The sequence below is a fragment of the Plasmodium yoelii genome, assembly GCF_900002385.2.
Source record: "Plasmodium yoelii strain 17X genome assembly, chromosome: 13".
In the NCBI taxonomy this organism is placed as follows: Eukaryota; Apicomplexa; class Aconoidasida; order Haemosporida; family Plasmodiidae; genus Plasmodium; species Plasmodium yoelii.
The window spans coordinates 2719652-2736017 of record NC_036185.2 but is presented as its reverse complement, the minus strand read 5'-3'; the positions used below and the strand labels follow the sequence as shown (position 1 = coordinate 2736017).

General features: G+C 21.1%; 4 protein-coding genes across 4 annotated transcripts; 2 read left to right on the top strand and 2 right to left on the bottom strand.

The window, feature by feature from the left end:
* Positions 1-642: 642 nt before the first annotated feature.
* PY17X_1366700 (uncharacterized protein) lies at positions 643-1451 on the bottom strand (the record flags this gene model as incomplete). Its single annotated transcript, XM_725440.1, has 2 exons — positions 643-1199; positions 1388-1451. The coding sequence occupies 2 exons, from the start codon at positions 1449-1451 to the stop codon at positions 643-645; spliced, it is 621 nt and encodes a 206-aa protein (XP_730533.1).
* An 855-nt stretch (positions 1452-2306) lies between these two features.
* On the bottom strand, positions 2307-4080 carry PY17X_1366600 (GTPase, putative; the record flags this gene model as incomplete). The annotated part of the gene is made up of 9 exons (XM_022957323.1): positions 2307-2333; positions 2416-2481; positions 2627-2687; positions 2864-2912; positions 2989-3028; positions 3120-3223; positions 3391-3492; positions 3733-3842; positions 3965-4080. 9 exons carry the CDS (start codon positions 4078-4080, stop codon positions 2307-2309), a joined length of 675 nt encoding a protein of 224 aa, XP_022813758.1.
* A 1062-nt stretch (positions 4081-5142) lies between these two features.
* Positions 5143-9463, top strand: PY17X_1366500 (conserved Plasmodium protein, unknown function; the record flags this gene model as incomplete). Its single annotated transcript, XM_022957322.1, has 4 exons — positions 5143-5154; positions 5555-5584; positions 5763-5921; positions 6086-9463. 4 exons carry the CDS (start codon positions 5143-5145, stop codon positions 9461-9463), a joined length of 3579 nt encoding a protein of 1192 aa, XP_022813757.1.
* A 1262-nt stretch (positions 9464-10725) lies between these two features.
* PY17X_1366400 (conserved Plasmodium protein, unknown function) lies at positions 10726-16365 on the top strand (the record flags this gene model as incomplete). Its single annotated transcript, XM_022957321.1, has 3 exons — positions 10726-15797; positions 15975-16074; positions 16294-16365. 3 exons carry the CDS (start codon positions 10726-10728, stop codon positions 16363-16365), a joined length of 5244 nt encoding a protein of 1747 aa, XP_022813756.1.
* Between the last annotated feature and the right edge of the window lies 1 nt (position 16366).

The window sequence follows — 16366 nt, the reverse complement described above, 5'->3', positions numbered from 1 at the left end:
AAAAAAAATTCGAGTTTTGACTAATTTATATTTATATAATTTATGTAAATACCCCTTAAGTTATTTACATATATTATTTTTTATATAATTTTTGAAATTTTTTCCTGTTTTTTAAAAATATCCATTATTCCCCCAATAATAATAACATGTGCAACATTTCATGCACACAACCTTTTGTTATTTTGTATTTCGTTATTTTGATATATATTGATCCATTATTTATGTTTTCATTTATTGTTTTGTTGATATTTAGTTGCTATTTCGTTGTCATTTTGATGATCATCGAAAGGCTCTCTCCATTAGTTTGTTAACAACAAACAATTAAAACACTTTTAAAAATCACAAATTCATTAAAAATAAATAGCCTTGATTTTTTTTAAATAAATTATATCATTAATAAATGAGATTTTGTGCTGTCTCATTTTACATAGGCTTATTTTTAAAGTTAATTAAAATGGAAAATACATGTATATCGCGTAGTTCATATAAACAAACTGTTTATCTGTCAAATTACATTATGATTAATTCGACATCACCAAAAAAGTAACAAATAAAAACAATATAAAAAAGGAATAAATGATAAAAGAACAAAACAAGCAAATGAATATAAAGACGAATAAACGGGTACTAAGAAAAACATCATCATAATTTACTCAAAACCGCTGTTATACTATTATCAAATGTGCTTTTTTTTTTCTTTTTCTTTTTCTTCTTTTTATCGACATTTATTTTTTCTAAATCCTTTTTAACAGGTAACGCATTTGAATGGTTATTTTTGTTATCAAATGTATTATTTGTACAGGATATATTTTTATCGGTTTGTTTACAACAAATATATCCCCATTTGTTTTCTTTTCGGTCATAATATGAACCATAAATAGACCTATGATTTTTTACAAAAATATCTTCATTATATTTTGATTTTATAACTAATCTATTAATAGAAGAATTAATCACATTTTCCTCATTTTTTTTTTTATTATTATAATTAACTTCTTTTTTTTTATTTTCTTTGTTAATGTCATATAGAATATCATGTTCTGTATCTTTGCTATTCAATTCATTTTGTCTTAATTGCTTTTTTAAAGCATATAATTTATATTGCTCTTCTCTCTTTTTTAAATATTTTTCTTCTTCTTCTTTTCTTAACCTTTCTTTTTCTTCAGCTAGCCACACTCGTTCTAAGTTTTTTATATTTCCTATAAATGTGTGCAAAGGGGAATACTAGTTAATTTATATTATTTACAAAATGGATGGACCAAATTTATGAGTATTTACTTTGGTGAGATAAACAATTTTCGCAAGCAATCTTATGTATATATATATAATGCAATCACAAATGTACTTACGTTTTCTACGTTTTAAGTATTTATATATAAATGCGTACCTGGATGAAAGTGTTTGTGATTTATAAAGGATGCACTTTTGTTTCCTATTTTGTTTATCCACATTTTAAACAACAAAATTTATCAAGAAAATTAAAAAAAGAACGAACGAACGAACGAACGAAAATGGAACGTTTTAACTATATTTGACGTTTTTATTCATTTGTTTCTACATTTTTTTCCTATTTTGTTTATTTTGCTTTCAATATCATCAAATTTTTTATTTTTTCTCTTTTTTTAAAAATTTAAATAATTTTTTAAAGATTAAATTATAAAAAAAAAATGGCATTAAAAAGTACCATAATAAGATTAAAATTAAAAAAATGGTATAAATAAATGAACATATAAATAAAATAAATATTATAATATAATGATAAACGGTAATGAGAAAGACGCTTAAAAAAAATATTTTTTTTTAAATAAATAACATAAAAACATGAATATTGTATAACTATAAAAGTCGGAAAAAAATGAGAGACAAAAAAAATTAATAAATATGAAAATTTATCAATAACACATAATCGTATATATATTATAATTAATATTATTAATTCCGTTTTATCAATTGTTCACAAATTCTGCTAACAATAACAGGACTTCAAAAGTAGAATAATTTATATTAATGTCATGACATCACTGAAACATTATGTAACGAAAATGTTTGAAATATATACAAGTATAGAAAAAATTGTACATATAAACATTGCCAATTATATATATAAAACAATATGATCAACTAAGAGTCACTTTCCTTGACATGATACTCTTTAAATATATATATTATAATTTATTTTCTAATTCATGATATGTGAAAAGAGACATATGTAAAATATATATTCAAAATATGGCTTAAATCTTAATCTTTTAAAGATTGAAAACAACTCAAACATACTTTTAGTAACGTCTTTAAAATGATCAATCTCAATCCTCAGAAGATTCTGATATAGACTGAAAAAAAAAAAAAAAAAAAAAAAAACATGTTTTACTATTTGTATATATTTAATAAATAATTTTAATTCGTTCTTATTACATCGTCAGCGTCATATTTCCAAAGATTTGTATTGTTGTACACCATATTAATTACATGTACAAATAGCTGTAAAAAATAAAATAAAATAAACTATATAAAACGCAATACCAAAAACGATTTTTAAAATATCCATATTTAATTATGCATATCTTATTGATGGGTATTCCATATTTTATAAAATATAATAAACTCAAATAAATAACTGCTTTACCTTTTTCACATTCTTTCCAGTATAAGCTGATGTTAGCCATAGCTGGATCATATGTTCATTACTGTTTGGAAAGGAAAAGGTGTGTGTGTCCATTTATTAATGTATATATCCACACATCCATATATGTTAATCGGGTAATAAAATGAAGTAACAAGGCATAAATTCTTACATATATGAATGTACAAACTAATCAATGTAAATAAATACATAATTATTCTGTTTAAAATAAAAACTTACGAAAAATCTTCCGCCTGCTTTAGTAATTCATTGTTTTGGTTAATCAAATCTAATAGAAAATGTGTAATTATATGTGTTTATATATGTGTAGGTTTTGTTTGATTCACCAATTTGAGAAAAAATACCATATTTGTTTCCAACAAGAGATATAAAGGGCTTAAGTGTCTTTAAAAAAATAATAAATAAAAACATTAAGAAGGAAAGAAAAAATAATTATATCTATAAATTATATTTTTTTATATTTTTAAGGAATTACATATAGTCGGTTATATGTGTTGGACATGTTTAAATATATCATCTTAGCATATTCAAATGTTGATGGATTAGTTAGATCGAAAACTAATAAATAGGCCATCCTTCCTAAATATATTATTTATGTCATAAATTTATGTCACAAATTTATGCATTATGGTATTTAATAAATGTGTAGCGAAAAAAAAACAATACCAATAAACATGTAATTCTTCAAGTATAAAATTTTACACAAATTTATAAACTTTATTAATTATATTGAAATTTATTATAACCATAGCAAACCGAATTATACTGATCATAAGGACTAAAGGGAATCGTTGGCTTTTCAAATAAGCTAAACACTGGATTTGTCATATGATTCTTATTTGTTTTAACTGCAAATATGTTTTTTAATTTAATAAAAAAAATTATATACCAGAATAATTCTTTTTTATGTGTACATATCTACTATATATTTCCCATGTATATTATAATGTAACAACCACTTGATGATGCACATTTATTTTTGATATCACACATCCCCAATATTAATATATACATACATATTAATACACACTCAGTCTGTTATATTTTTCAAATTATTAGTAAACATAAATAAGAGCATAAGTACATACTTTCTTTCCTTAGCATATTCATAAAAATATTTACATTTACATCAACAGAAGTGTCTTCAATTTCAACACAAAAATTTCGATTTCTTTCTCTGTGTACTTTATAATATATCCTTCAAAAGAAGAAAATAAATATATACATTTTAATATTTAATAACGTGTGTAAATATACATATGTGTGTTGTATATTGGTATAGTATCATCATGTATATTTATATGTCTATGTATGTATTACATTGGCATCTCTGTATGTATATAAGTATTGAAAACTTCATTATTCATAATAGAATTAACCAAAGATGTTTTCCCTGTATTTAAATATCCTAGAACTGTTATTTGTAGTAAAATCATTTTTTTTTTTTTTTGAAAACCTCATTGAATTACTATAAAATTATCCAACTATTAATTGCATTGTACATTCATTATTGGGCTCAGAATTATGATATTCAAAAAAACATAAAAATCAAATATAAAGATTAGCATAAAATATTAATTATTATAGAAAATATTAAAATAAAAATATGTATTTTTTTATATTTTCATATTATACAATATTGATTTTTGTTACACCTTAAACGTGTGTGTTTTAGTTTATCAAACCCTTATATATACACATATATATATATATATATATATATATATATATATATATATATATATATATATATATATATTTGTTTTTTATTTTATAATTTTTTACCCCTTTTAAATTTTATTATATATTTATTTTAGACACATAAATAAACGTATCTAGTATATTATTTAAATATTTATGTTACCCTTAAAAAAAAAATAATTAAAATAATAATCACGAAGTATTATTCTTGTATATGTCGTGGCATTTCCAGAGAAGCGTAAAATAATAAAAAATAAAAGATACACGTATGCGCCATATAATGTCTAGTTATATATATAATACATGTATATAATATGCAAAATGGTGTAAAAAAAATATAATATATACATGTTGTAAAAATTAAATTTCCTAAAAAAATATATATATTTATGTGTAGCTTAAAACATAGATAAATATATATATATATATACTGTTTGAAGCATTTATAATTAATTTATTTGTTTTATAAAATTTAAGAGAATAATTCAGGGGTTTATTCATGGTTTATCATTCATTTAGCGTTTTAAATATATTTTATTATGCTATATTTTTTTCGTCTTTTCCGATTTTTGCATTTAAAATTTAAAGCACCTAAATTCACATTTATAACTTTTATAGAATACCTAAAAAGTATTTTAATTAAATAAAATGAACAAATCCATATAGTATTATACTCTATTATTTCACAATAAATATAGCATATCTACTATTCTTCCTTTATATTTTTAAAAATACGTACTTAACAAAAATATATATATACCAATTATCATAGGAGCTTGTCTTGTTAGGGTGAGAAAATGAGCTCAAAGGTAAAAAATAATCATAATAATAATAAGAAGAATAATTAACATATGCATACATATATATACATAAATTATATATACACATCATATGCGTGTGCCAGTACATGAACTATATACATTTATAATTGTATGTGTATTTGATAAGTTATAAAGTAAATCGTTAAACAATTATTTCACATCAAAAAATACAACTTATTTATAAAAAATTGAGGTGATACATACACATCTTATTCATATTATATCCACATTTCTATAAAATGCCCCGTTTCAAATGCTATATGCTTCATATTGCACACAAAATACAACTATAAGAAACTGTTACATAAAAGATTCTAACAACATAATAAAATATTTTCAAGTTATATATTAACACAATTTTTCATCAATTTATTTTGCAACCTTTTAGGGAAATATAGAAGTTAGCCATTTAATAGAAGTAATTTTTTCTTAATTTTTTCTTAATTTTTTCTTAACTTTTTCTTATTTTTTTCTTAATTTTTTCTTAATATATATGGATAGAAAATAATATAAAAAACACTGCAACATAAGAGTGTATAACGTTCCGTATTGCATACAATATATCCACTCTAATATTATATATTTTTTTTTTTAAGGAAAGAGATAAATGGATAGAAAAATATGAGAAAAGGGAATCAGAATATCTAGCTCTAAAGCAAAAATTAGAAGATATCACACAGAAATGTAATAAGACAAAAGGAGACGAAAATGAAGAAATAATCAAGAAAGACATTGCATTGAAATACAATCATATGGTAAGAAAATTAGTTCGAATACATAAAATATTATTTTGTACATATCTATATTTTTAATTGACTATTTTCCCTTTTTTCTACTATATTTTGATACACATTTTTGTGTAATAAATTATGATATATTTTTCATTTGTGAATCTTGGGAAATCCCTATTTTATACTAGGAAACACAATGTGAATTTCTGAACGTTCAAGTAAATATTTTAAGTTTAGAAAAAGAAAAGGAAATAAAAAAAAACAAAGAGCTTGAAATAATTATTAATAAACAAAATAAAGAAATCAACTGCTACAAACAAATTTTAGAGAAATTAAAAAATCTTAATATATCATTTAAAAAAAAAAAAGAGGAAGCTGAAACCAAAATGCATATAATGATAGACAATGATTTGGTAACAAAAAATGATAATTCTTTATTAAAAGGAATAATAAAAATAAATGATAAATTAATTGATGTAAATAATAAAGTACATTCTAACATTAATACTCAATTAGAAAAAACGCTAGCTAAATTGTCATTAGCTAATAAAAAAATAAAAAAATATTACGAAGCAATTAATAATATGAATGAAAATTTTTTAAAATATAAAAAAGAAAAAGAAAAAATATTACTAGAAACATTAAAAATAAATCAGGAATTAAAAGACCAATTAGAAAAAAAAAAAAATATAGAAAAAAGTAACAATGAATGTAAAATTAAATTAGAACAATTTATTGCATCAAATATTTTGTTAAATTATTATCAATCTAAATGGAAATTGACTGAATATTGTATGAACTTACTTTTAAAGTTTATTAGCTCCTTAAATGGAATAAATAAAATTGGATGGATAAGTAATGAAATGTCTAATTTGTGGAATAGCCATAATGATGATAACCACAATACTCACAACCTTTCGGAAGAATCAAAATTGCCATCTCATTCCAATAACTTGTTTAGTGTACATGTAGAAAAAAAAGAAGGAGAAAATAGCTATGCACAATATATTGAGACAATAAAAAAAAGTGTCTTATCGAATAATTTTTCTGAAATAAAAATCAAAAAAATTGATTTATCGGTATCTGGTATCGTATTAAATGACTATAAAAATAAAGAATTAGATTATTTTGATAAATATATTCTTACTAATAGTAATAATATAAACTCACTAAATATTATCCAAGTGTTATATTGTAATATTAAAATAATTCATGATATTTTTGAATGTGGAAATATAACTTTTCAACTTCTTTTATATATATATGAAACTTATTTAAAAGAAGTAATAGATAATTTACATAATTCTTCTTATTTAGACAATTTAGAAAAAAGTATTATACGATTTTCGATATATTTTTTTATGGTACTTTCTTATTTTTTGTTATATACTCAAAAATATATACAAATAATTAAAGGATCAAATATTTTTTTCCATTTTGTATTGTTATATGATAAAAAATTCTCATATATATATTCATTATGTAGATACTTGCTAGAAGAATATATGGAAAAGATACGGATTAAATTATTCAATCAAAATGTTGATTATTCAATGTTACAACTTTTAACAGAAAAACTCATGAACTTTTATCATTCCTTACGAGGTGAGAAAGAGGAAGATATATGGGAAGAAATGGAAGAAAAATTAGAAGACGAAATCGATGTAAATAAACAAAATGTCAATGAAAAAGAGAAAGAAATAAAGTGGAATGAAAAAGAAGAAAAAACAAGAGAAGAAACCATATCTTCTATCGAAATCATATGCTTCCTAAATACAATAACTGCAGCAAGTATTTTACTAATAATAGACAAAGATATATATACTGAATTTTATAACTATAGAGATATATATATCCAAAAACAAATTATTGAAAAGTGCGAAGAAATATTAAAATTAATTAAAATGCCTAATAATGTTTTAAATTTTTATTGCCCTATAAAACAGTTTAATTTTTCACCAAAAAAATTTGTCACATATGCAACAAAATATAAACTTATTCTTGTCAACATGATAGACGACACTATACCACATAACAATGATGAAAAAAATAAAAATTCTAAAAAAAATATAAAAAATATTGTAAATTCTAATTCAATGGATCGTAAATCAAGTGCCATAATACAAAGTATTAGTCAATTCGTACTAGAAGAACTAGAAAATGTTTTTCAAAAATGTAGCATACATTCATTTTTTGTTAAAAAAAAACAAGACGAATTATTACTAATGCATATTTTCAAAAAATATGTAGAAATGTACAATTTAGAAAACTCGAAAGAAAATAAAAATAATACAAAATACGACATAGACCAAAAAAATGATATAATAAAAAATTTTGAACAAGAATTAAATGATTCGAAAAATTTGATAGAGACACTTAACAAAAAAATAAACATATTAAGTATAAGAGAAGAAAAGTATAATAAAATAAAAATTGATCTAGATATATATAAAAAGGAAAAAAATGAATATGTAAATATTATTAACGATTTAAGAAAAAACAAAAGTGAAGCATTAAATCAAATCACTTATATTACTAAACAAAAAAATGAAATCAAAAATAAATATAATGAACTTTTAAAAAATCATCAAAAAAAAAACAAACTAAATGAAGTAAACCCAAAGCATATGGAAAATTCTAATATAGACATATATTATATGAAAAAAATTATAAACAATTTATACAACGAAAATTTTTTAAATAAAATAAATAACCAATATTATTATTTATTTGATGATAAAATTAATTATTATAATAATAAATATGAAAAGGATGGACAATTTTTTAATTTTTTACACACACACAGCGAGATAAAAAAAGAAGAAATATATGATATTCGAAAGGAAAGTAAAAAAAGTTTCGATAATTTCCTAACCAAAATAACACAACCTGAAGAAATACACGAAACACAAATAAATTCAGATCTTAACAATTTTCTTTCAAAAAATATTTATTTTGCAGATAAAAAACACGCCGAAATATATGATGACATATACAACTGCGAACTAATTAAATCTAGATTAAACATGCACAAGACAGAATATTTTAAAAATAAATTATACAATACAAATTTTTTACATTCTTTTATTCCTAATCATAAAAAAAATAACAATTGGATGCAAGAAATCATTCATATTATTCAAAAATATAAAAATTTAAAAAATGAAGTATATAAAGAGATATTAAATATGCCTATTAATCTAAACAATGATAAAACAGTATTAAAAAAAAATAAGGTAATGTGGAACGAATTATACTATAAAGTAATACAAATTCAAAATTTAATAAAACAATTTTGTATAAAAAATAATTTAAAAAATACAAATCATGAAATATCACATTTAAATAATGTCCTCAATATTATAATAGGGAATGATATAAACACTGAATCGCCTAGCGATCTACTTAATAATGAAAACATAAATGATATAAAAATTTCTAATAATAATAAAAATTATGAATATAATTTTAATACCAATACGTGTGTAAAAACTGATATTATACTTAATGACAGTGCTTTTTCATATTTAATTAAAAATATATTCGATTTTTCTACTATAGACTAATAACCCTATTCAAAGTCAAACAAATGCATATTATGTGTGTATGTATCATTTTGTAGGTGAAACATGGTGTGACAATTCCATTTTCCTTTGAAAATTTATTGTATTTAAATTAGAGTAACTGTTTTTCATTCATGAGTCATTAATAATTATTATAGAAGTTACTCAATAACTAGTAACTTATTTTATTATAATAATTTTTCCGTTTCATGCTCTTTCCTTTGAGATAGGAATCAAAAAAAAAAAATTTACTTCAATAGTGCATACTCTGTGATATATTTTTCAAGAGTTGCATAATAGTTACTCTGAATTTAGTTTTTTGTGCCTTTAAAACACATTTCAGCCTTAAATTGTTATATAAAGGTCTATAGCCAATATATATACCGTGTATGCATAATTTCCTACATTAATATATATAGCATTTTTATGCGTAATAATTTTCCTGAATTTGATTTTTAACCGATTTTGAAGCTTGGCCTTACATTTAATGTGTAATTCTCTATATTTTCATAAATACATATAATATATACTCATTTTAGAGCTATTATATATTTTTTTTTTCACATATTTAACTCTTAATAATTGGTAAGAATTAAGCACTTCAAAAAAAACACATTTTTTCAGTTTTATAAAAATTATTGCCAAAAATATATAAAATAAAAGATGTGAACTGAACAAAACGATACCACGGCAAAAAAAAATGTAAAAAATAATACCATAAAGCAAGATAATTTTCAAAAAAAAAAAATATAATTACTCGTAAACAAATGCGCATTCATTTCATCGAAAAGTACCCAAAAAATATAGAAAGTAAAATAAAACTAAATTAAATTAAATAAGTGGCCTCAAGTAAAGAAACAAAAGGAAGCAAAAAATATCTATCATATAATATAAATAAATATATGTAATAATAATAATAACAATAATAATAGGTAAATTGATGGCTACACAAGCAAACGAACTAGTAATGCATAAAATACAAAAGTAGCGAAATAACAAAGTACCAAAATATAATTATGAATATTTTCTGAGAATATTCATCAAAATTTCCCCTAATGTTTTTTAACACTTCAATATATTGTGTAATGCAGAGGGGACGAAATTAGTGACACAAATACTATGCTTTGAGTAGTAATCGTATAAAGTGTGAAGAATGAGAACAATATGCCATATATTTATTATGTATATGGTTTTCTGTATACGTCTTAATATATACACCTCTTAATTCATAACTCTGGCACCTATTCAGTAATAGCTATTTCAAAATGAAGAAAACTAATATGTTACTACCAAAAAGAAGTGAGGGAATAATAAAAAAAAAAGGTAAGTTATTTTTTCTGAGTATCAAAAGGTATGAAACTACGAATATATCCATCCAAAAAAATGATGATAATATTAATATAAGTGTGGAAAAAAAGGAGGATATAAAAAATGATAATTTTATCAGTGATAACAAAAACGATGGAAATGCTAAGAGAAACATAGAAAATGACTATTTGATCAAATATCATGATGAAAATAAAAATATAATAAAAACAACTAATTATATTTTAAAAATACACTTAAGAGATAATATATTTGTTAACCAAAAAAATAACTTTTACAATTATTTCTATAATTCATATCCGTTTATTATAAACAATTATATTTCACAAGTAAAGGGAAATTATCTTTCTCTTAACGACATCGAAAATGAAAACAATAGAAATAAAAAACCTAATGACACACCTAAACAAAAATCAAATTATGAAATTGAGAAATTGTTGCATACTTTTCTTTACTATAATAAGGATACCAAAAATTCTTTAGAAGATGAAAATTTCTTAAATATAATAAATAACAAAATGAACAACCTTAGTAATGCTTCAGAATTATTAAAATGGTTGAATAAAAATATGCACTTAACAATTTTAAAAACTGGAACAAATCAGAATGAAGAATTATCTAATAAGATAATCAGTAAAGAAAAGACTAAATTATATGGCAAATTTAGCAAACTATTTCAAAATATAATTAATCATATTAATGATACAAATGATATGAATAAAAAAATTGAGATACTATTATACTTAATAAACATATGCAATAAAAATGTATTTCCACAAATTTATGAACAGGCTAAGACATGCTTAGAAGGAATTTATGAGAAAATAAAAGGTAGCCAAAAGAAAAATTCCAAAAAAGGAATTGAACAACAATATATTATGTTTTTATTATACAAAAATTTTCTTTCAAAAAATGTTGAAAAATATATTAATATGGAACTTAAGAAATATTTGACGGAAGAAATATCTTTTTATAATTATTTAAAAAATGAAAATATAAATATTTGCTTATTAAGTTTGATATATCGAGATTTATCTTTTATTAATAATTATGAAATAAAATATGTTCTCATGAATTTGGCATTTTCAAAAATAAAAAATACAGATATGTTTGTAGACATAAATAATTCTTATAATGCTATAATGCCTATGACCAATTTACAAAGCTATACAAATCTTAGTAGAGATAATAATAGTTATGCCCCAATTTTGAATAATTTTCAAGAAGGAAAAAATAATATAACTCAAAAAAACAAAAAAAATAACATTTTTCTAAGCGATTCTTATTTATCATTTTTCTCTAACACATTATTAAAAAACAACTTTTACACTTTTTTAAAAAATGACTACATTTATTTCGATGCAACAAATAAATTCAATTCACAAACAGACATTAATAACACTAATATTAATAATTATGTATTCTACAATTTATTAGTTGCTATTATACAATTAAAAGAAACACATTTAAAATTATGTGATAATATGCAGATCAAAAAAATGAAATTTTTTCTCGAAAATGAAAAAAATACAACATTACTTAATTTTATTTGCAAAATAAAAAACAGCTCATATTATTTTAATGATTTTATTATACAAAATATAACATTTTTTACTAAATATTTTGTTAAACACAAAATAAATTTCCCTAACAATATATATCCATACATATTGAGCATATATTGCAATCTTATTGATAATATGAAAAATATTGAAAATTATTCGGATATAAAAAAAGGAAAAAATTTAATAAATGACAGTAAGCACATTGTAAATTATATTATCAACGAAATTTATTATAACATCAATTTATATACACTCAAAGAATATTTATCTTTAATTAAATGTATTCAAATATTACCAAAAAAATATATGTTTGAATTAAAGCGTGATATATACTCTTCTAGGAATAGAGACAAACTAAATTCCCACAGTTTTTATAATGATGAATTAGATAAAAGTAATGATAAGTTAAATTTGCAAAACTTGCTTGATTTGGGTACAACAAAAACGGAGAAAAAAGATGAGCAAGTTCAATCATCTAATTTGCGTAGTAATAATTCTGCTAAAATTGAATCGATACAAAAAGTGATGAAGAATAATATTTTTCCAAATAGACATATGGATAATTTAATCAAAAATAATTTTAAAACAAAAAAAAGTGTTACTATAATAAGCACCACTGATTTTATTGGATTAACATCATTGCCAATTTTCAACGAGTTGAATGAAGATTTTGTATTAAAAATAAGACAAAATGAACAGATGAAAATAAGGGAAATGATACCAAACAAGCTTTCCAACAACGCAAATGTGACTTCTATAAATTTGGACAATATTTATGAATATATATACACATTTCATTATAAAAAATTTGTAAACAATTCTGAGGATTATATAAAAAATATATCTATAAAATATGACGAATTAACAAAAGATCAAATAATAAATTATTTTATTTTTTTTACACACTTAAATGAGTTGGATATATCTGATATATATGTTCTTATTAATATAATGAACCAAATAAATGTGTTTCATCCATTTATCGACTTTTTTATTTCAAAACGTGTTGAAAATTTATTACAAACCAAATGGAAAAATGAAGAAATAAATATATTTGGAAAATTATCATCAGATATTACTAATAAAAATACCCTTAATCAATACAAATTTAGTGATACATATCTTGATGATTATATTACAAAAATGAAAAAAATAAACGAACAAGATAATTTCAAAAAAAAAGAATCTACAAATAACAAAAATAATGTAAATTTAAATGATGATAATACTCATGAAGGAATTCATAGTCAAGAATTTTTGAGGAAAAATATAGATAATTCACAAAAACATTTTAATGATTTAAATTTATATAATCACAATATATATGCATCAAATTTTGAAAATATTAATTACAATTATGATATTACTACAAATACAATAAATTTATTTTTATCTCTAAATAGTAAATATAAAACTAAACATATTATAGAAAAATATTTAAAATTTTTCCATTTTGAAAATATTAATTTATTTAAAATTAACTTTAATTATTTTATTCAAAAAAGAAACCAAGAAACTTATTCAAACACAAAAACATCGATACAGAGTTTAAATAGTATTGCTATGACTTCCAAATTATCAGATGATATATTGGTAAATCCGATCCTTAGTGGCATGCTTGTATATCCTGATACTATAGAAGATCGAGGTTCTTATAAAATTATTTCAGAAACATATAATAATACTTTCGATAAATTAAATATTATAAGCAATATTGATACCAAAAATGATGGAATTTTTTGTCTACACCCAAATTCTCAAAAAATGGACACGGGCATAAATCACAAAATAATATATGACATCATTGAAAGTAGAATAAAATATGATATCAACATTAAAAATTTCATATTGAATAATGAAAACAAATACAATGAAGATATAAAACAAAATTTGGAAAAAGATTTTCTTTCTATAAATAATATTATTAATCTTATAAGTTATCTTAACAACATAAATGATGATGTAAACTATATAAAATTATTAACATTATGTTTAAAAAATATAATTCTATGTAAAAATGAAATAATCGATATAAAAACATTTAGACTATTAACAAACGAACTATTAAATATTAAAAATATATATCAAAATATTTATATATCATCAGAATATTCTTATTTAAACATGTTAATAAAACATTATATTAAAATTATGGAAAATTTTATTCCTTTTTTTGATATTTCAGATTATTTTAAAGTTAAACAAATATTTATTAAATATTCTTTATCAAACAAATATTTAAAACCATTAATTATATTAAATAATGAACTAAATAAAGTTAGTATAAGAAACATTAATCTTAATTTTATTCATATTATTTTGCAATTCTACTTGAAACTAAATTTTATAAACGAACAATTTATTGGAAATTTATTACACCATTATGTTAATTTTATATATCAGCAAATGGAAAATATACCTAATACTACTATAATTTCAAATGTTATCAAAACAAACGAATTACTTTTGTCTTTGTGTATAAAAAATAAAGATATCATTAATCTCAATTTTGTAATAGCACAAAGATATACAAATTATATGAATGAATTTAAAATCGATGATTCTAATATAAGCAATAAATTTTCTAACACTGAAGAGGCATATAATATTTTGGAATATAATTTAAGCAATTCAAAGGATGAAATATCTGATCAAAAAAATGAGCCTATCATTGAGTATGAAAAAGATAATGGAAAAAGTTACGATAATAACATATTTAATAATGTAGAAAAAGAAACAGAAGGGGATATTCACAATAATACCAATAAATATTCGATAAATAAAGAAATAAATGATGATATTATAGAAGATCAAACTATTGTTGGTCATAATAATAAAAATAATCATAGTGAGCTAATTCACATACAAAATGAAGATGATAATAAAAATGATGCAATTGTACAGAACAAAAAATATGAATTATCATTGACTCATAAATTGAATATAATATACTTTTTATGCAAATTTCATTTTTATAATAATATAATAAAATCATATTATTTCCAATTAATTAACGAATGTCTAAACAGCGAAAGTTTATCATTTAATGATGAGGAGTATTGTAGATTATATGAAATTTATGTGCATGTTATTCTTAATTTTTATTTCCTTTCTTTTGATAAAAATAATAAATATATTAATTATATTTTAAGTAATTTACCATGTTATCATTGGTATAAAAAAGAAGAAGAAAAATTAAATTTATTTACAGCATCAAAAGATTATACTGATATTAATACTATTTTAAGAATTTTAAATCTTAATTTTCTTACACCCACATTAACAGAAATATATTTTATTCATTTTTTTAATGATCTTAAAAAAATAAATTCTATTGAAATACCGCAAAACGTATTTCACCTTTATCAAAAGTATAACTTACTTATTGAAGATATTCAAAATAAAAATGTTGCAATTTTGTGTGTTCCCGAGGAAAATGCATTACTGTAAGGAGATATACTTCAATATTTTTTTTAAATAATAATAATTATAAAAATTAATCAAAATAAATGTGTGAATAATATGCTAAAAGCATAATACATTATATAAAATTCATTCTTTTTAATTTAATCCCCCAACAAATAAATACATCCTATTTTTTATTTCATTTTTTTCCCTTTTAGTGACGAAAATCAGGATTATAAAATCCTCACAAATGAGAGTCACTACATTTACGAAAATATCAGAAAAACATATACAACATCACTACTATTTTTGAGCGAGGTAACATATATACACAAAAAAAAATTTCAATATTATTTTTATATTCTCCATAACTAACCATGCTAAATATTAACATATATATATAGCACTATTACAAAATTAGCACTATTTTATGAGTCCAGCAATGCATGAACAAATTCAAAATGCTGAAAAAAACGAGTTAAATGTATACATATATTTACACACAATTTATGAATTATTTTTTTTTTTTTTGTTCAGTGGAAGAACTTAAACGTTGAAGAAAAATGCGATTATATCCTTCGGATTTTATATACATCCTTGAGAAGTTGAT